This window comes from Antrostomus carolinensis, unplaced genomic scaffold, assembly GCF_000700745.2.
Source record: "Antrostomus carolinensis isolate BGI_N321 unplaced genomic scaffold, ASM70074v2 scaffold1859, whole genome shotgun sequence".
NCBI lineage: Eukaryota > Metazoa > Chordata > Aves > Caprimulgiformes > Caprimulgidae > Antrostomus > Antrostomus carolinensis.
The window spans coordinates 54,663-76,504 of record NW_010339027.1 but is presented as its reverse complement, the minus strand read 5'-3'; the positions used below and the strand labels follow the sequence as shown (position 1 = coordinate 76,504).

The window sequence follows — 21,842 nt, the reverse complement described above, 5'->3', positions numbered from 1 at the left end:
TCAATATCTCATTGTATTTTACACAAAGAGCTAAAGTCCCATTGCTGTAACAATACAAAAAAAGATAAAGATTTACAGATCAGGTTACCTCTCTGATTTGATGTTTTTTAATAGACTATAAATCTGGCTACAGCCATTTCAGTCTCAATCACAACCGTTAAAAGTAGAGATTAAAAAAAGAGGCAGTCTATGACTTCTAAGTATTTACTACCATTCTATCAACTTTACAAATGTCTTTTAACGGAGACGTAACTAGATGACAATTATAAAGCAGCATTTTGGTGTTGCTCTATATCATGGCAGACTACTTAGATTAAATTATATGTATTATCTTACCTGATACATTCCAACTCCTATGTGTTTGGGCTCAATTTTCACCAGCTCAGCTAATGGGTCTTGGACACGTCTAGCTATGGAAACTGAAAAATAGAATTAGAAAATGACTATGGCTTTTATCTGAAAATCAAAATCATATAATTGCTTTTGCTATTTTTAAAAAATCGTCTCCATATTTAATCTATTTTTTTAAATGGAAATAATCAATAGTATAGCAGAATCCTTTTTTACTGTCAGATGCAGAACATTAAAAGCACATTAATCAAACTTTTTAATTGAAAAACTCAAGCAAAGATGTTTCAAACTATAATCACGACGTTAAAAAAGTTTTTTCAGCCACAGAGCTAACTAGAACTGTCCATTATATTTTTCCCTCCTATCCATACTAAAATGCACATAAAACATTTAAAATTAAACTCTGATATATCCTTTAACCTTAAATCACAGATATGTATCAGTAAATAAGCATTTAAAAAAGAACAGAGTAAGTGTTCACAGACTTATTTATCTAATATAGTATTTCCTAAGGTGTATATTAGATACTTATATATTATATATTTATACAATTCAACTGTAAAATTCAGTGTTCACTTTGAAAATGGTTCTTGGACTTTACTAATCTAAACTGCATACAAAAAAACCCATTTGCAATCTGTCATTGTTATAAACACATTTAGAAAAAAACAAAGCAATTTCCAACAATTCTGGTGCCATTAAGAGCCCATGGGAAGATCTTTGGTCTTCTAAAACCAAATGCTGAATCAAGACTGCATTTTTTAAGTCTGTATTTATTGATAAATCCTTTAATCACTGAAATCTCAGAAAAAATACTTATTTGCAAATGCCAATTTTCCACCTTGGTCTAATTCTGCAGCTACTGGGTTGCATTCAGTAGTTGCAACTGTGCTTCCTCCCACATATAGTGAACTGGAAGAATTCTACTCTACCAGTATTACATTCATACACTTTTTTTCCCTCCTGAATAAAGATAAGACAGGTTGCTTTGTTTAACAGCTCTTAGAATATTAATTCTACTTAGTGAATTAAGCATTGATGAAGGAGTGTCTGCAGGTACTGCAAAAGTCTTTCCAAAAAAAGGATCAAAGGTCTTTCCAAAAACCAAAACAAAATTACAGACCCCCCCCCCAAAAAAAAACAAAGCAAACATAAATAAAGAAAATAAACAATCAAAACCAAAAAGCCAAAAAACAACAAAAAAACAACACTAGGTCTCGTTGCTAAGACCACTTTTCCTACCATGTGCACTTGTGTGAGAATGAGAGAAATGAGGAGGGACAGAAAAAAGCTGTGATACTTTATAAGTTATCTCCAGAATCACCTCCAGAGCAGGCATTAGTAATTTCAAGAGACATTTCCTAAAATTTATTTTACATTTAAATCCATTTTTAAGTAAATCAAGAGTGAATTAGAGGAAGAACAGATCATGTATTTACATGGTGGTTTTGTCAAAAATACATATATAATATTTAAATAGGAAAACTAGAAGTATGTCCAGTGGTCAGTAAATGATTTTATACATATGCATACAAATATATGTATAAAATCACAAGGATGATTATGATTATCATATATATATATGAGAGTTATAGATAAATAAATATATAAGCACCTTTATAGAATCACAGAATTGTTTAGTTTGGACAGACGCCTTGAAGACAGACATCATCTTGTCTAACATCCCTGCTGAAGCAGGGTCAGCTAGAGCAGGTTGCCCGGGATCATGTCCAGTTGGGTTTGGATATATCCATGGATGGAGACTCTACAACTTGTCTGGGCAATTCATTCCAGTGTTTGACCACCCCAACAGTAAGTAAGTATTTTCCTGTGTTCAGATGGAGTTTCCTGTGCTTCAATACATGCCCATTGCCTCTTGTCCTGACAGTGCGCACTACTAAGAAGAGTCTGTCTCTCTCTCCTTCATTCCCTCCCATTAGGTATTTATACACATTCATAAGATCTCCCTGAGCCTCCTCTTCTCCAGGCTGAACAGTCCCAGTTCTCTCAATTTCTCTGTGTATGAAAGGTGCTCCAGCTCCTTAGTCGTCTTTGCAGCCCTAATTTAAACAGCAACAACCAGTACTGCAGGGTGTTAAAGACTTCATAGCATTTTGGAAAAGGACAAACATTGACACTAGAAGCAAAAAAAGTAGATAGATCTAATGCTTATTTATTAGCTATGCAGGCTTCTCAAACCACAGATCCAACATTTTTGATTAAATACAGCATTAGAAATTTTACTTTTAAAGATATGCACTGCTAAATGCACAGTTAACATGAAGTTCACTGCTCAGTCATGCAGGACTTTTCATATCCTCTATTATCCATTTTAACATAGGTTGACAATGGCAGTTTGCTAGTTAGGCTCAGAAAGCACTGTGCTGGTGACATCTGATATGCCTGCCTCTCTGATGGCAAAGGTCTGAATTCAAAGGCCATCACACACGTCTTCTTGTAAAAAAAAAAAAAAAAAAATCACAAAAGGTTAACTACTATAAGTACACCAGTTATTGCTTACACAAGTATAGCTTACTACAGAAATGCTTACCTATAACAATCATTCATATTAACTACTTTGAAACACTAGTGGTACATATCACCAGTCACCTAACAAACAAAGGTGGAACAAAATACCAATGAAAGTAGTATTGGTCCAAACCAGGAAACATTTAAAACTATGTATTTCTTCTGAATGCATTTATGTCTATGTATAGGTACTATAGTTGTCTTTCAGCAAGCTTTCTCAACTTGCTTATTAGCTATACAACAATAGCTATTTTAGAGAATTTTCTTTTAGTTCCACCTAATGGCAAAATACATTTTAAAAGTTACATTTTAGATAAGCTAAGAGCAAATATCTCTCACTGTCCACAGCTCCTTTCATTACATCTTTTAAAAACAGACAGCTATATAAATAGGTTGATACAGGAATTTTCCAAGCATAACCTTTTCATGGGAGCCTTCAATTAAAAAGTAAAATTTAGACTCTTCTTGTCATAATAGCTAGGTTGACAATGCCGTCATATTCCTAGGAGGCTTCCAGCAGCGGCGCAGGACCTGATCCAGCAAAGCACTTCAGCACAGATGCATGTCGGTATTCCCACCAGAACCAGCAAAACTATTCACATGCATAAAGTTACATAGATATTTAAGTGCTTTCCTGGATCAGACCTAATAGTTCCAATATCGAAGCACAAAGATCAACTAACAGTCAGTTATATGGTTTAAGGGATGCAGCTCTTACAGCCAATACCAGCAGGATAGCTGACCTGTGGAATTCCCACTAAAGCTACAGTTTTACTCCAGAACTTCTCAGATTCAAAATAAAAGAGAGAACAATAGGAAAAAGACAAGAGTTGTCCATATTCTCTCTAGGCACAAATTCAGTCCAGATTAGCATCTGCTGTCTCTTCTACAGGCAAAATCACTTTTTCTTTGTTAGAGTACTAGCACAATGCAATAGGTAGATCAAGCAATACTTGGAACGACAGTAAGATATTGTGCTGCTATGCAGTAAAACCACGTAAAATTTTAAAGCATGGGGAGACAGGATGGTCTAGGTGGTCCTCTCACTTTAAGGTAGATGAACTTCACCTCCAAAGGCAATAAGAAATAAAGAAGGTTACAGAGAGCACGTTTACTGAATTCCTGTCTTGTAATTAGGACATTTTCTGACATTTTTTAAGAAAGGCAATTCAGTGGTCTCCATACTCCATACTCCACTCCACACTGTGGTTATTTGACAAGATGAACCCACCAGATAGTTAAGTATTTGCATCTGTCAGTGATGAAGTGCAATGACAGCGTGGTGAGCAAAAAGCTCCATAAGAGTTGCCTGCACAACTCGTATCAGTCTCAGGGTCTGATCTTCACAGATAATAAGGAGTTGTATTAAAATGCTTTGTTTCCTAATGGCTAATAAGCAGATGTGCCCTCATGAACTTGCAAACATACTTAAATATCTGGCTACTCCTGTCTTAAAAAGATCAAATCTTTCTAAATTCCAAACTGACAAATTTAAAATCAAGACTATTTTCCTCATGTATACACACGATGTAACTTTGTTTTAATTAGTACTGACTTTCAGGCTAAATCTTTTCAGACTAAAGATGGAAAAAAGTGCCCACTCTCAACAGTGAGGGGCAAAAACAATATAGCAGGGTTCCAACTATTTCTCTAGATGGTATCTATACAAGGGCCATGTCAGCTGCCAGCCCTAAAAAAAACAACAAAAAACCAAAGCCAGAATTAGTGCTAACTTCTTAATTAGGCTACCTGCCCCCCTTCAGTAATGGAACATATCTAAAGTAATTATTATGGCCCAATTCATATGTGCACACTATTTAGGGTGCGAGGGCAGCTAGAAATCTTGTCAGCTACATAGCAAAATTTATTATAAACTGTTTCAAGTATTGTGCCTGCTTCGGGGGCAATCTGCCAACTTCTGTGTTCAGACACTCGCATAATAAAATGTTCTCCTTTTGCATTGCTGTACGTATGAGCCACACCATAAGGCAAAAGCTTAATGGCTGTAGTTAAGAGTGAAAATGAACATACAAAGTTCTGCCAAATGTAGTGTGAGAGACTGCCAAGATTGATTATGGGTGGAAAGAAAAGAAAAAACAACCCAACAAACCCCCCCCCCCAAAAAATCCATTTCTTTCATTTACAGTGGCATTCAAATATTGCTTGCCACTGCAAGCAGACAAACATTTTTGGCTAGAAGTCCAAGGTGATGGCATTCCTTCCTTTAAACACATGGGTCTTTATATAAGGATAAAAATGCGTCCCAGTCAATAACTGTGACAGTTTAGCTACTTCACATGAGTTGAGGCATTTGTTTTTGTTCTGAAACAATGTGCAGCTTCCAGATGTGAAGGCAGTGGGTCATTTTACAAATAAATATATGGCAACCACAAGCTATTAGGCTATGATTAGTTCAACCTCAATTTTGTCATAAACAAGAACGTTCTGTATTTTTATTGTAAAACCTCAGTATTTTGTTCTTGCTGAGACACACTACTCTAACACCCATGTAACTCATTCTCTCTCCTATTTTAAATTAAACTTTGCACCCTAAAAATCTGAGTTGAAACTCCAATGTCAATGAAATAAAAAAATAATATATTAAGGTAATCACAGACTAACTCACAAATGCATATGTAATTACTGTCAATATATCATACCACGGTAGATATGGAAACATTACAACTTATTTAAATCCTTTTATAAAGCCTATTATTGTCTTCAAGATCAATTACCCTCCATAAGTATCTGCAATAATGTTTACTCAGTGATCGATTGTTCAGGTTTCCTGAGTCCTGGAAGCTTTCTATCCTGTTGACCTGAATTTCACCCTCCTTGCAAAGGATACAGTGAAACGTACAGTAGTCTTTTCATTAAGCATTCTTTCTCAGTAGGTTAGGATTTGTGACACGGTTTTGAATCCTCATATATCTTCTTGGTGGGTTTAAAGTCTGCAATTTATTTTAAGCAACTGCTCAACAGCTGCATTTCATCCAAAATTCTTCTGTGGCAAGTGAGCAGGTTTTTGTTTTAAAAAGGTTACATTTTAGTTTACTTTTAACTCCATAAAACTGATAATCTGTTATTTACCTAAGATTAATGAAATAATGAATGACAATATTCTATTTATTTACTACAAAAATCTTTAAAAGAGATGTCTTGAATACAAAAAGGAAGTAAGAGATACATTTAAGGAGAAAACTTCAACAAATGAATATTACAATGCAGCTTTTGAAAGTCAGTGTTTTTTCTGAGAAACATACTCTCAAAACCACTTTTCTCAGGCATTAGTAATTTCTGTACCACAGGATAGTAGCACTTTTTTTTATCCAAGGTGAGATGGGAGACATATAATCATTTAATTGAAGCCTGATGTGATTTTTCTGTCACAGAAATGAGTTAGTCTTACAGGATGGTATAAATTCAGAAAAATCTTTCCCCATCTGTTCAGCTTAAAAGGTAGACAGCGTCAGTATGCTTTTCACATTTAGACCGCTGGTACTAATTTTAACTGCATCACTATGGCATTGATTACTGTTACTACTAGAAGTAAAAAAATCGCGTGAATTTCTGTACTTACAAGAGTTATTCATTTAAATCAACAAAAATTAACCTTTCATAAGTGATTAAAATGTCCTTTCCTATGCCTATAGGAAGAAAAACAGCTTTGGTGAGTAATGCACCATATTGCTATGTTAAAAGTAAACCAAAACTCCTCAAATTCAAGAGCATCCTTGTACTCATTGTTGCTCTGGCTCCATGCTTCAAAGAGGCAACAAAGCCTTCTAAGGAAAAATACATGGACACACACATGCACAGAATAACATCCAGAGAGAGGAAAGTAAATAATTTCCATTACTCTTATGCTAGTGGAAACTGGCTTTACCAGAGCCTGGACTAGTGCTCTGCTTCTGGAGATCACTTTTAGACAGAACTGGTGGGGTATTTTCAGTTTGTTCAGAAATACAGCAATGGATGCTCTGCAAATAAAAGGCCACGGCCATCTGCTGAACTCAGATCCATCTGGGATATAAGAAACATGTAAATGAGAGGAAGGCAAGGTGAACATCACATCTTTCCACAAAGCATGCAAAGATTACACATAAACTGCAAACATGCACAGAGAATGATGCTCAGGTAAAAGCTATACACACACACACACACACACGAGCACAATAAGCACACAAAGAGCATAGTGAAAATACTGATCCAAAACAGCCAGACAGAACTTTTCACCTGGCTCAAAATAATCTCCTGTTTTAATTCTGTAACAAGGCAGAAGTCTAGGGGAAATCTAAGTGTGTCTCGATTTTGCAGATTGCAGAAGATCAAACTTCTCTGCTCCAGCCTATTAGTACACTCTGAAGCTCCAGAGGAAATACAGTGCTAATGAGCAGGATGATATTGTTATATACCATCTCTCACACGTGCCATGAAGTTTGCACAGATTGGAAAATGTTAGATTCTTGTCCAGAACAAGAAGAAAGTAAAGACTACAAATATCTCCAACACCTGTGTAACAAACCCACTCAGCATTCTTCCACTGGTTTTAGACAATTCAAGCCAATTTTTCTCTCTCTCACGATTCTGATGCAGGCACACATGTCCATGCACAATTGTAGGAGATCCAGTCATATCTAGACTATCTGCAGTTAGGGACCGTTTTTTTAAAGTTATCCACAGATTCCCTGTAAATCCCGTTTAAACTGTTGAGCCTAGCCCACACCTTGAGATGAGCTTCTGCTCATTAGTAGGAACTGGAGAGAGAAGGAATAAGCCCCTCTTTACCTATTACTGCTGTTCACTGTCAATTTTCTTTCTAATCACTGCATCTTTCCCCTTCCAACAGTATAATTAAACTCATTCTTAAATGCTACAGAATACAGCAGACAAAAGATGGAGTACAGTTTCATTTTGTACTGCTGTAATTGAACACAACTCAACTAAACAGGCTGGCAAAATGTTTTAATGCATAAGAATTCAGCACTTACTTTCCTTTCTTGTAACTCTCTGAAAACTTGTGGAACTTGAACCAGTCCTCTATAATTAGCTGTAGAAGGAAGCTTCCACTTCGAAAGCACTGCGAATGGTTTAACCGTAAGACTTCTGTCCAATAAAGTTTTTGAAAAATGACCTTCTTTCCTGAGTAGCCAAGGGGGAGTAGTGTTCTTTTAAGACAAAGAAATTAGCTCAAGTAGACATCAAGGCACTATGTCCCACACATCTAATCATCAAATTGTTCCACTTTCCTTAAGATAAAGTCAAAAGAAATTACATTTTTTCTAATCTCTACCTTTTACTTGCTGGCCACTATGACAGCTCTGAACTGTATGTCTCTATCTTTAACAGCACCCCAGGGAATAAAACCCTGTAGCATGACAGTCTCAAAGTCCCAACAAGCCCCCAAAGCCTATAAGGCTTTCTTTTCCAAGGAAAAGTGCAAGTGGTGTGCTGAACTTTGAGTGTACAATAATCCAATGTATTCTGCCCTGTGGAGAGGAGACAAGCAGATGGAATTTGACAACGCTAAAGCAAGTTGTGCTGTGTGACCTTTTGCTCTCTCAGAGTCTTCTTTATCCTCAGAAATCATCCTTTAGAAGCAACATAGTTTCTATACTGGATCATACCTGTGCGTGCAGCACAACATACATCCTTACCCTGTTAGCATTCCAAATCTTTGCAAAAAAAGTAACTTCAGGGAATATTTTATCTACATTCGTTGCTTTGCTAACTGGGTGACACAAGTGTATGGTCTTGACAGAGGAACCTAGGCCCTTCATAGCCGAGAGGAAAATGAGCATTTCTTGGAGTTGCTGCATTAGACAAGCCTACGTATATTGCTCTTCTTTCAGCATCTGAACACAGAATTGCAAGTTAAAAACCAAATGCATACAATTGCATTAAGGTATGGAAATAAATCAGAGAGGCTTAGTGTGAGATCTCTAACAAGTGATTATACAAATGTGATGTCTGAAAAGACGTAACCCCTTTTCCCACCTCATCCTCTGTTTAAAGAATTCTACGTATTCATATTTGTCCACATTTTTATAAATCAATGAAATTAAGCACATTAGGTTTTTATTTTGCTTTATAATAGTGAAAGAAAGAAGAGATTGCTTATTTGTTAGAACAATCATCTCAAAATGAAAGATAATTGATCAACTTAATGAAATGAAGGTATTTCTCATTTAACATAACTGAGCTTATATTGAAACCAGCGTAAAATCCCAGCATGGCTACTGCCTCATAGCAATTCTCTACCATCAGGCCACTGTTTCACCAGAATTCAGCAGTGTCCTCTGGTTCTTAAAATTACTAAGCAACATTCATTTCATCATGGTATCCACTTCCAAGAGGTGGAGGGGCAACAGAACAAAAAAATATTCCGATGCGAGCACATGCCAAATAATTGGTGCATCCATTATCCTCCTGGTACTAAGGACAACAAAACCACCACTATCTGACCATACCTGAAAAAGTATCCAGGAAGTAATAAATTCCATATTTCTGTGTGTCAATACTTCAACATGAGTCATACATGCTTACACCTTCTATATACTTCACCTGTCCCTCCATAATCTTCTCATTTTGTATAGCCAAACTTGTTGAGCCAACAAGCTTTTGCAACCATAAGGAACTGCAAAAGTGGAGAAGTGCTGAGAACGGGGGGGAAAAAAAAAGCACACTGACACCTACACAGACTTAAATTTTATTTCTGGTCCAAGAAGCCTCATTTTCATTGGAATAAAGGTTCTGCCCACCAAAATAAGACCCTGGGCAAAGCTATATAAGACAGGATGGGGACAACACAAAGAAGATATCAACCTTTAGAAGATTATTTAATTCCAGAGTTCACAGGCCCAGTGACAAGCAAAAACAGGTGACACTGATTGTCACCAAGTCCATCTGTTTGAGGGAAGAACACTCATCACCACTGAGTTTAGCTTTTGTCTTTCACTCATGCAAGGAATACCACATCAAGATAGTCTTCTCAACCGCTCTGATAATGAAAGATGACTCATGGCAAGGAGAATTATTGGTAAACTTGCAAGGCAAAGTAAACTGTTCACTGAGCACCATACTTAAAAATACTACAAAAGGAAACTTATATCCAGGCATTCAATTAAAAAAGGCATAAGTAAATCTCAGCCACAGAGACCTACAGTAATTCAGAAGACCTGATGTACAAGTTACAATGAAAAATTTCTATTTGAAGTTGCCATGAATAAAAGCTAACCAAAGCTCAGATACTAAAAGTTTGGGGGGGAATAAAAAAACCCACACCACCAAAAAAAACACTAAAACAAACAAACAAACAAAAAACCCCCCCCACCACAACAAAACCAAAAACACCAACAAAAGAACAGGACAGTCCTGTAAATATGAATTTGACTAACTTATGAAAACTCCACTGAATTAAACATTTGATTCCTTTTCGAAGAAGGTGACCAGAAGACACATGCCAGGGCAGAAACAGAACTGCAGTCACCCATCCAGGCTCACAGCTCCTTCATTGCCAGTCCACTAACCCTAGAGCAGGCAGTCACAAAGCCTTGAGAGAGCACATATTAATAAGCTCCACAATGATGATCAACATTAAGAGCTTGGTAAGCACACTTTTTATGGTTTCAATTCTCCCCTACTATTTCTACTCCAAATCTTCAGCCTGTTCTTAGGCACAGCTTTTGGGAAGGAGAATTCAAGGAATTCTCTGTCGGGCTGCAACCTCATTGCAAGTTCATCCAAAAACTCCCATTACTGAACTCCAGTGGCCTGTTCTCTAGACAGAACCCTCCTAATCTGCTGCAGCTGAACTTCCTCAGCCTATCAAGTAGGAAATCCTTTTATTGCTCTGGCCTATAAGCCTCTTATCTCCTAATTCTGTGAGGCTGAGAAATAGCTGTTCTGCTCATTAATCCTACAACGACTGTCAGAAGCAGATATATACCTTCTCACTCTACACAAACAGAAGTAGCTAGGTTTCAGCAAGTTCTTTACTATCTACTTACTTGAGTTCCACTCCACAAGATTTTATAGGAATTGGAGTAGCAGTACAGAAGCTTATGCACTTTTGTGAAATATTCAGATTTGATGCTATAAAAAATTTAAAGGACCTGGTTCAATGTAAAGAATCGATATTAGGAGCTGATATTGCCTAGTGCTAGAAAGAAGGTAGCCATCTCTGGAGCACAATTCTAAAATTAGAGAGACCCTATTCCATTCTCTGCACTGTAGATACCAGAAAATTGTTTAAGAAACAAACGACTATTTTTTTTCCCCGCCAAGCAAGTGCAATTTTGGCTAAAAGTGCTGTATGGTTGACTATAAAGAATTTCCACTATAGTTTATACATATACCTTTAGTTTCTCAGTCATTTACTACAAACTCACATCATCCATGACCTTCAAAGACAGCTCAAAGGGGAAAAAAATAAAACCAGTTGAGTTTTTGGCTTAACTAGTATCTTTAATTAGCACCCTGAAGAAATGCTAAAGCTTGCTAGTTTTCCCCCCATATACAACACTCAGCCAAGGAGAAATAAATAAGGTAATACTTTTATCAGGGTTGATGTCTTCTGTTTCTCTGAATAAAGTGAAAACTTACTACAAACAGTTGCTAAACAGCACTGCAAATATGACAGAGATTGTATGACAAGACATGAAAGTTTTCATATAATATGCATTATTTAATATTTTACATTTATGTACTTGATGGACAAACATAGGCCTACCTGTGTAATTCAAAAAACCCAAAACCCTTCTATAAAGTTTGTGTTGAGAAAAATAAAGTGGCAAACTGCATTAAGATAACAGATATCTCACGTCAGTTGTACCTTTTATTTTAACTATAAATGTCATACTTCATGCAGCTGTCAGCTTCCTTTAATGTACTAAATGCTATCATGTAAGCACAGAACCTAACATGATGTAACACAACAATTAAAATAAAAAGCAAGTCAGCTTTGACACCATGTCCCTTTTATGTTTGCTGCAAATTAAAGTAAAATCAAAAGTATAAAAGTAAAAGCTAGTCAAGGAAAAAAGTTTGCAAAAAAATCCCAAACATCAGTTAACAGAATGCTATGTCAGATTTTTATGTTCAGCTTTAAAAAAAAAGTCCACAGCTTTAGCAGAACTAATTACAAATAGACATCAAAATACATCAAGAAGAAAGTCTAAAACTTTTAGAAGGAATCTATTGTAATAACTATACTTCTAGTTGTCAGTTCCATAACAGTTGCCATCCATGGAGCTAAGCAATTATTTTTCACTTGCTTATCCTATCCCTTTTCAATTTCTATCCACTCTGTGATACTGCTGCAGCATGGTAAAATTGCTGATGCTTTTCAAACCAGATGCAACAGCACTTAAGTTATGCCTGAAGCAATTCCTAGTAATAATGGAGAAATTATGAACTCTAGATAATTAATACTGAAATTGGTCATGTATTACAAGTTTGATTTTCATTTACGGTATTTGATGCACACCACTAAATAAAAGTGCCTGAAATTTTCAAAAATTAACTTCTGAAAAAACAAAAATCATGTACATCTGGAAAAGTATATTGTTAATAATTAGATTTCCTCCTTTTCAGTGTTTTTCTGTTCATTTACATTAACTCTAAACCCACAATTGATATATCAGCAACATAAAAAACTTTGGCCCAAGGGAAAGTTACTGGCCTCTGTCACAAATACAGAAATGTCACATCCCTAATATTTGCTGCTGCTGTAGCCATGCTGTGACATATTCAACACCTGTGGCCCAGGGAAGAAATAATCAAAATTGAGTCTGTTCCCAAGCAGGGAGGAAAGAGTCAAACAAGAAGCTAGAGGCCTGTCCTGCAAAGGGAAGGGCCGATATAGACATTTAAAGAATATTCCTGTAAAATAATTAACTTGAAACATCAAGTTAACACAAATCCCTTTTTCTCTTTGTGGAAATAAGAGGAAAGGGGAACATGGGGAATCCTAGAAAGTTTTACCCCCAAATACCCCATAACCTCACAACTGTTTTCTGCTGACCTAATTCTACACCTTCCTCAGGATTTCCAGGCCAGTAGCCTGCTAAACTTACAACAACATTAAGAAGAGTATAACTTTGAATGGAAAAGATTTCTATATTAGAATGTTACTGCATTTTCAAATGTGCTTTATTTGATTCAGTACAACTGTAAATTGCAGGTAAACCAAGAAAATAAAAAACTGGTGTTAATAAAAAATACAAAGACACACAACTAAACATAGACAAATGAAGTAATCCAAAATAACCTCAGACCTGCCCTTACAGCTGTTTCCCAATAAAGCAAATCCATGAGTAGAACATGGACACCAACAAAGCTGCTAGGAATTTTATCTTTAAAGACTACTCTTCAACCAAATACTGAAAACTATAAAAGTGGCAACACTTGTACATTTCTAAGAACTTGGGCTGTATTATACCTCAGTGACATTTATGCTGAAGTAGGTAATTTTTTGAAAATTAAAATTTTCAAATTAAAATTTTTTGAAAATTAAAATTTTTTGAAAATTACCTAAAACTAAATACTATTTCCTGAGGACTTTATTCAGCAACATGAATACTTGAAAGTGATCACAATGAATGCACACCTTTAAATCAACTGTTCTAGTCAATTTTTTTTCTAGTCCTTGAAATGTAGATTGTTAGAGACATTTGTGTACATCCAAGGGACAAGAGAAGAGAGGGAAGGTCTAGCTCTTGTGAACATGGACGCATCCAACCATGAAAGTTTATGTAATTCATTGGTTACATTAATCCCTATAAATTCTCCTGTACCAGCCTATTAAAGGAATACATTCATAAGGGCCTTTACATTACAGGCCTTAGTAGAAGATGATGTCATTGATTTGCATACCTGGGACTTCAAATGTGAATTGAAGTTTAGAAACAAAACATCCAAAACCTTCACTTATACTTTTGACTATTATTATACTTAATATTATAAACAATACAGTCTGAGAAGTGAGACTTGAGCTCCATGTTGCAATAGTGATAAAATGAAATACACTTCATACCTGCACTTCTTAGGTTAGGGTCTAACTCTGGCATTTCCTTGCACGCTTCCGGACTGACACTGTAGATAGATGCTCCTGCTTCATTGACAATGCTGAAAAATAAAATGGCAAATAATCAAAACACCACATAACTGAACAAGTAGACTGAAAGACTTAGCAAGTAACTTAACCGAATATTTGGATTTTTTTTTTTTTTTTTTAAAAGACTCATGTTTTAAAAATATTTTGAATCAGCTGAATACTTATAAAAGTAAGGCAGTACAGACAATGGAAAAGATCTCAATTTAAGCCAAAACACCCCTCCCTGACCTGCAACATCCGTTCTTTTTCAATTCTGGCCCTATTATAAATACAGCCCCCTGTAGTAATCTTACAGCAGAGAAAATGCACACAAGAAATAAGTGTTACCAGAAGTAAACAGGCAAACCAGCTTCCATAAACAAAACAAAAACCTACCTGAAAATTTCATTTAAAATACCTAGATTCTGAAGTCTAACATCAATTAAACTACTACATGAACCCAAGTCGTGAGTGTGTATACACATTGCCTAAAGCTAGCTGCCTAAAATACCCAGAAAAATCCCAACTTGATAGACTGAGCCACAGAGCTGCAACTCGCTTCTCAGCGGCATTTAATACTCTTCTCCCTGCTCTCACTGCCATCCCCAAGGAAAAACACGGACCACATGCCTTCAGTAACTTAAACTACAGTTCATGTATCTACCGTACACCTCAAACTCATCCAGTAGTGATGATAAACCCACCTATTCAAATCACAATGCATAATTAAAAAACCCTCAAGTGCTCTAGTTCCACTCAAGAGAAAACTGCAATCAAATATTCACAGTGTAAGTTTATTTGCAGCTGTGAAATTTTGACACCAGTAAATCAACAGTATATTTCTTCAAATAACTTCAACAGACCTTGAATTTCAGACCGATAATTAAGGCATCATACAGCTACTGCACTGTAGAAGAATACTGTCAGTTTCAGAACTTTTTTAACTTTTACTATTCCGCTCTTAGAATAACCTTATCTTTGCCATAAGAAGGCAAGTCATAGTCCAGACCTTTCAATAAAAATCATAACTTTGCTTTATATTGTTTTAAAATTAGACTATAAATTTTTCTTTTAAGAACATTCAGTAGGTCAAATTTTTAAATAAAGAAAATGATACCTAGAAGCCTTTACCTTTAGAAAAAGCTGGAGAATAGCTCAGCAGTAAAACACATTCCCATTCAGTGTTCCAAGCATGTTAACAGTAAATAGTGTAAAATGCAGATATAAAAGGTAAGAATTTCTTACTGTTGTTTTTACAGATTTGTCCCCCTGCCCCCGAATCAAAACTGGAATTTGGTAGAGCGCTGTACACACAAGTCAGCTTTTAGTTACTCAAGTCTCAAACGAACATTTTAGTATTACAGATAGACTGGATCTTTCAATAAATACAGAGAATAAAATTCTGTTCTCTTTAGTATTAGCAAAACTCCAAATCCATTCAAACAACCGGTTTAACAGAGTAAAAAAAATGCTAAGACCAGCTCTACGAGACAAATGAAAATGAAACTATTTACAGTATCTTTTAAAAAGGCTCAATATTATAGGTATTCCTTTGCTATAAAGGATATTCAGAAAACAGTCTCATAACAAAGTTCAGAAATATGGTCATAACACAAAAACCTAACTGCTGAAAAACAGAGACAGAAGCCTCATGAAACTGGTTTTTCTGATGAACAGGTAGTTTAAAGAACAATGCAGCAGAATGTATTTCTTAACCTGTTCACACCTTATAAAGGCAGCATCTGGTGAGCGCTCCCTTTTTGGAAATTGCTTCCAAAAAACCACACACATTAGCACATACTTCTAACAGCTTTTAATTAATCACTCTTCAATCTCTGTATTCAAACAGATTCAAAAGTTAACCTCTCATGCAATTTCTAAATTTAATACATTGATATTACACTTTGATTTTAAAAAAAAATTAAAAATTAATGTTTTACACACATTTTTACAGTGCTGTACTATAAACTGTATTACTGCATGCAGCTTATTGCTTGATCCTTCCCAGTATCTTGTGCAGTGAAAAAAACCAATGTGTCATGGAAGGGAATTTTAAAACATTTGACATTTGATTAATTCTCATTAATGCTACACTGACAATTTTCAAAAATGAGAGGAATGCAATAATACTATCATTCTATGGTAGTAACTAACTTGTGCCAAATTTTAAGGTAGAGAGTACAAAAACTCCTTGCTAAAATGACTAAATAAAATTAAACTCAGGATGGGAGAAAGAAACATTTGAAAAGAACACATTTCCCTTCTTCAAGTGCAGGAACATTCATACACTGAGGGGAAAAGGAGGGGAAGAAGCCAAGTAAAAAATTATCTCAAGCAGGAAAAGAAGATATAAAAAGCACTTTCAGAAGCAGCTTACACTGGATATTTGACATCCACTCTAAGATGGTTTTGTATATGCATGCAGTTATGAAGTATTTGGTGTAGCAGACTCGGAAAAGGGGAAGGGGGGGGAGAATTTCCACTCACGCAGAACCCCCTACTGCTGTGCCTAAGACAGTAAAAGCCCAGACGGTAAATACATTTGTTACCCAGAGTAAATGCGTAGGGCCACAAACTCCAAAGAAACCATCCTCTGGTTTGTTCAACCATAGTCAACCAGCGTTTTACAGACCTATTAGTGGCTGTCATGTGGTTGTATTTAGTTTGTTTTTAGCTACAGTGAGGTGGTTACTAATGTGACACTGGCACATACAACACTAAAACATTTAGCTTGGTGACAATACCAAGATCACAAGCAAAACAGGTTTAGGGACTTTTGTTTACTGTTGTTCTGGATTTTGCTTTTGACAAGATACAGTCACTTTAGAGACATTTTGTGGTTTTCTGGGTTTGGGGTTTCTTTTCTTTTTTAAAATTCTAATACTCCACTTTAAAAGGGTGATGCTATATAGCATATTTTATGCTAATTTAATATTGTAAAATACTCTGCATCATGCTTTCAAAGAATATATGTTATGTCAGGGCACATTAAGACAAAACCAAACCTGCTCTGATCAGTAGGCAACAGCAATTTACTCTAAACTACTGCGGTACACACGGTTTTCTAACTTCCCCTCTTCTCTTTTTTTTAAAGGATACAGTTTTCAAGAGAGTCAAAACAAAGCCTTCATAAGAGTTGATAGAAACCATATCTAAAAATTTGTATATGTTCAGACCTAGAATTTGTATCTACTTTGACTTTTTAAGCCACAGAATACATTAAAACAGAAAACTAGACTCTCCCGTTCCCTCATAAAATGAGTTCCTTATTTCTGAGCATTCCTTAAGAGGAAAGATTCTTGCACTGACCAGAATCTTAATAGTTAAAACAACATTATTGAAGTTATTTTGCTATTTAAAGTCAAAATGTAGTAGGCAAATAAGCAAGTAGTATGAGATGCTTACAGTACATGAATGTAAGTGTCATAAACTGCTCTCTGAATTAACAAAAAAGCAGGTTAAAATACCTGGGTGTATGCCTCCGTACTGTCTGCTTACCACATTAGTCATCTTACAGATAAGTTTTTTCTCCTCAACATCTATATCCAATTTTTAAAAATTAGAAGTGCTCAAACCACAAAGTCTCTACACAATATTTCAATTTACTTTTTTTAATTGTACAAACAGGCTTGTTGCATAGAAAGTAAGTTTTCATATACTGCACCCGTCCCATTCCCATTTGTTAAGACACATTTTAAATACTAGGAAACCAACATTAAATATATTCCACTAGCACCACCTGGTGGTCCCTCAGCTTTATGGTAGAGACCATGCCTGGTCTATTCTAAATACTTCAAGGAGCCTTTTAACATTTACTAGTGCAAGTTAATGCTCAGTAATTTGCACTCAGCTTTAAAAAACCCCAACCAACCAACCAAAATCTCAGCTTAAAAAAATAAATAAAATCTCAGCTTAAATAAGCATTATATATTTGGTATGAAAAGATAATCTGAAGACCTGTTCAAAACATTCAGATTTTCAATCTCAATTTTTACAATAAAAGAGCCTTTCTTGTAAAAGGTAAAAAAAATAAAAAAAATCTAAGAATACTTACAATATTTAAATTCAAAGCTATTACATACCTACAAAAATGCATAATTGTAAAGATCACATGTTACAAACTAGAGTTACCATCAGTTGTTTATATTACAATGTCACGTACCTGCATGTAATGGCACATTTTTAAAAACTTACACGGTTTTTGGGTAGCAAGTTTTCACTGAAAATCTTTTCAAAACTACACGCAAAAGTCTAATGTATGTATAACAAAAAAGCTGTATCAGGCTAGAGGCTTCCAGGGTTAAAGATGGATGCAGCTTCCTGACATTTTCATGAACCTTAGCAACCTTTCAGACTATTTTATTACATTGAAGTCATTTCCCCACAATCAAAAGCAACACTGGATTAATAACCTACAGAGAGAGAGAAGAAGTAACTTTAGCCAACTTTACACAACTTACTGTTCCTGCAATCTCTAAAGGCCTGATTTACAATGTGAAGCCTTTAAAATAACATTTTAGGAAACAATGCCAATACAAAGAAGAGACCAGTGTTAATACTTGGAAGACAATCATGGTCACTCTAAAAGCAAAGGGTATGACAATCTCAAAATGGGTCAGATTTTCATATTTTTTCATAAAATTATGATCTGCCAAAATATAACACTCTTCCTAATCAAAATTTAGTAACTGACATTAAGTCCTCTAACCCAACTTTTACATATTAACTGATAAACATACTCTTTATAAGCTTCTGGCAACAAAAGCTAGAGGTTCCTACAAAGGGCAGAAGCACAGAAGAGTCAAAGAATTACTCAGTGTTATTTACTAAAATAATTGGCTTAAGAATTACTCAGGACAGAAAAATAAAACTAAATAAAAGGACAGAATATTTGCTAGAAAAGAATATTGCATTCAGAAGTTCGGTTGGAATGCTACAAGCTTTAATTATGTTGATAGATGTAGTGATTAAAAACAAACCGAGGAGGGGCAGGGAAGACTTAAGTACAGGCTCAAAAGAAGACTCTGCTATTTCATTAATGAGAAATCCATTGGGCCTTACTGAAAATACAGAAGTCACAACTGGCTACAGAAGAGCCTAAAACCAAAAATGGTTGAGAGTTATGGAAGTACTAGAGAAATAGGATGTCAGTGTCTGTTCTTATACGTCTCCCTACATACCCATTTCTGGTGACTAATGAAAACCACCTAGGGGAGGTCAAAGAAGCTCTTCATATGGAAGAGCAATAATCCCTTTATTTGCATTTTGACTTGTGCCTCTGTCTTTCCTCTCCTGTCAAGCAGGACACTGTCCATGGCAGAAGCAACTCTGACAGTCCCACCAACTCCTCATCATTACCAATGGCAAGCTGCAGGTTTCTTGCCCTCATGGGCTGAGTTACCTGCTGTTCCCAGGGTCTCAGGTTTGCCTACGTGGGCACTCGAGTCCTTATACACTACAGACAGCACAGTTCCTTCTGCTGGGGAGGTGATGAACACAGCCGACTGGAGACTGCAGTTCACCACAGGCTGAGTGAGATGCTGAGATTTATTCAGCCACAAGTGCTCTGCCACAGGAACAACAGAATACTAGACTTGACAGACCTTGGCTCTGACACAGCTAAGCCATTACCTTTTTTTTTTTTTTTTTTCTTATAAGGAACATATGTAATGCAAGTGCAAGATAAAAAGGTTCTAGTATATGTACTCAATAATGCATTCAAAGAATAAAAAGCCCAAAAAGATTTTTAAAAGCCTGTTCATTCTGACATATGAGATTAAATTCAAAATCTTGTCTTTTCTTCACCTCACATGAGCTAGTGCTATGGCAAAGGAAGATGTTAGGATCATGACAAAAGATTATACTAAAAAGCGATCATTATTCAACAGAGTTAAGCCCAAACCCATACAATTCATCTGTGCTTTTAAATAATCTAAATGTTTAGCTTAAATTTTAACAATATAAAGAACTCAGGAGCTCCAGTATTAAATGTACTTTCCAATGACAAAATATAGTGTTAGATAGAACAGGAATTTTCATTGAATTTCCATTAAATTTCCATTGCTTCATTTAAAACTTTTAGTCACTACATACCACATAAGTTTTGCTTATGTGGAAGTCCACCTTTCAAAAGCAGTTACATTAGACAAAAAGTGTCGTAGTCGTCTTTTGCAAAAATACTACAGGAAAGCTCATAGTGACTCACAGTGGAGCCAATTAATTAGATGGGGGGAGAGAGTGAAACAAGTTTTAAAGAACATTTCCTGCCAAGAAGCTCCTGAGCACACAAGAAATTAAGTCCACAGAGTGTCTTCAGACAGCACACCAAGTGATAAGCAGTGATACAGACCCTGCATTGTTGCTCAGACACATTCTGTAAGTTTCCATAGAAAATATTAGGTGAAATTCTGCTTACAACCAGTGTTTTGAATTCACAACAAAAAGTCTGCAAATGTTTCTACCCATGTATGAATGAGTTCGCTCAGTTTTTCATAAAGTTTACCAGAAATTACAGCATACAAAGAAGAAATCAATCTTGTGCTGAACAACTCAATCTACTTTTTAAAGTAAAAAATTATTAAACTGTTTCAAACCAGGAACTCTGTCATGCAGCAAATTACAGCACAGAACAACAGTATGTCTTTCAGTCACAAACCCTGCTTTTGAAACAGCTTGCTGACCCTACAGCACAGACAATAAATAAGCACCTTATAGAGCAGCTTCTGAAATGACAGTTTCAAGGCAACCATCCTTGCATTAAGGATTATTTCTCTCCTGTTCAGACACAAATGACATTTAGCACCAGTCAGGCTGACGGCTTTCCTAGTAGACAGTGTAGATCTTTAGAACGTACTGAAAAGAATCAGGCCTGTTTCTATCAGTGTTTAGCAAGATAATCTAATCAGTTTGTATCATTGCTTCAAATCATTAATAGTGACTTATCTTAAAATAACATTAACTATTAGAATGATATTTGATTTTCCATTTTTCCAGTATGCTTATACAAAACTAAACTTCATTACAGAATTGAAGTACGCACTTTCAGATGAAGAAAAATATGCAAAAGAAATTTAATGGTTTGAAATACCAAATTATAGTCTTTCAATATCAGATAAAATGCACAAGTATCTCAGTGTCTGTTTTATAAGAAATTAAAAGGAATACAAGAAATCAAAGCCAGTTTAACTAAAAAGACCTGCATCCAAATCTCAGAAGAAATGTTATGACAAAGACTGAAAATTTAGTAAGTATATTAAAAAATGCAATCATTGAAATAGTTGTCTTAAAGTATTACCCACTCCCTGCAAGGTGGGAAATATTAGGGCTAACAAAGCCCAACATTTTCTACTTTCACTGCTTTGGAGTATAAGATCACTGCATTTTTATTTTACATTCTAAGAGGATTTTGTGTGCAATCAAACATAATAAAAGTGTATTTCAAATATAAGGACAGTTATGCTCTGAGACATACAACCTGAATTTGTTAGCATAAAACAGGCTTCAAGAATATGGAAGGAGCAATTGCGACATTCAATGTAAATAAAAAGCTTCTCCTTTAAAAAAGTTACTACTTTGGAAAATGCAGCCCAGTTCTAACTTCCAGATTCAGATTAATACAGAAAACATATCCCACATAAAATATTTCATCAATTACAGAATCAGAAGAGTTTAAAATTTTCTGATTTCAATTCCTCAATTACCATCATTCCCCTCCCCAAAGAAAGTGGCATGAAATTTCCTGCCATTCAAACTGTAAGACAGGTGCTACTTGCAGCAGAATGAAACAGGTTTGAGAATTATTGCAAGATACAACAACGAGTTACCATGCTTTGCTTTCTTCCATATTAGATCTAACTCTATGAACCCC

General features: G+C 35.6%; 1 protein-coding gene across 1 annotated transcript in view; it reads right to left on the bottom strand.

Moving 5' to 3' along the window:
* Positions 1–336: 336 nt before the first annotated feature.
* The window catches only part of LOC104530941 (S1 RNA-binding domain-containing protein 1), a gene marked incomplete at its 3' end in the record, with an annotated part of 69,155 nt that continues 47,649 nt past the window's right edge, over positions 337–21,842 (bottom strand). Inside the window, exons 14-15 of the mRNA XM_010175683.1 lie at positions 13,916–14,007; positions 337–419 (exon numbers count right to left, since the gene is read on the bottom strand). Coding sequence (XP_010173985.1) covers positions 337–419; positions 13,916–14,007 — 175 coding nt within the window. The remainder of the gene's footprint in view (positions 420–13,915; positions 14,008–21,842) is intronic.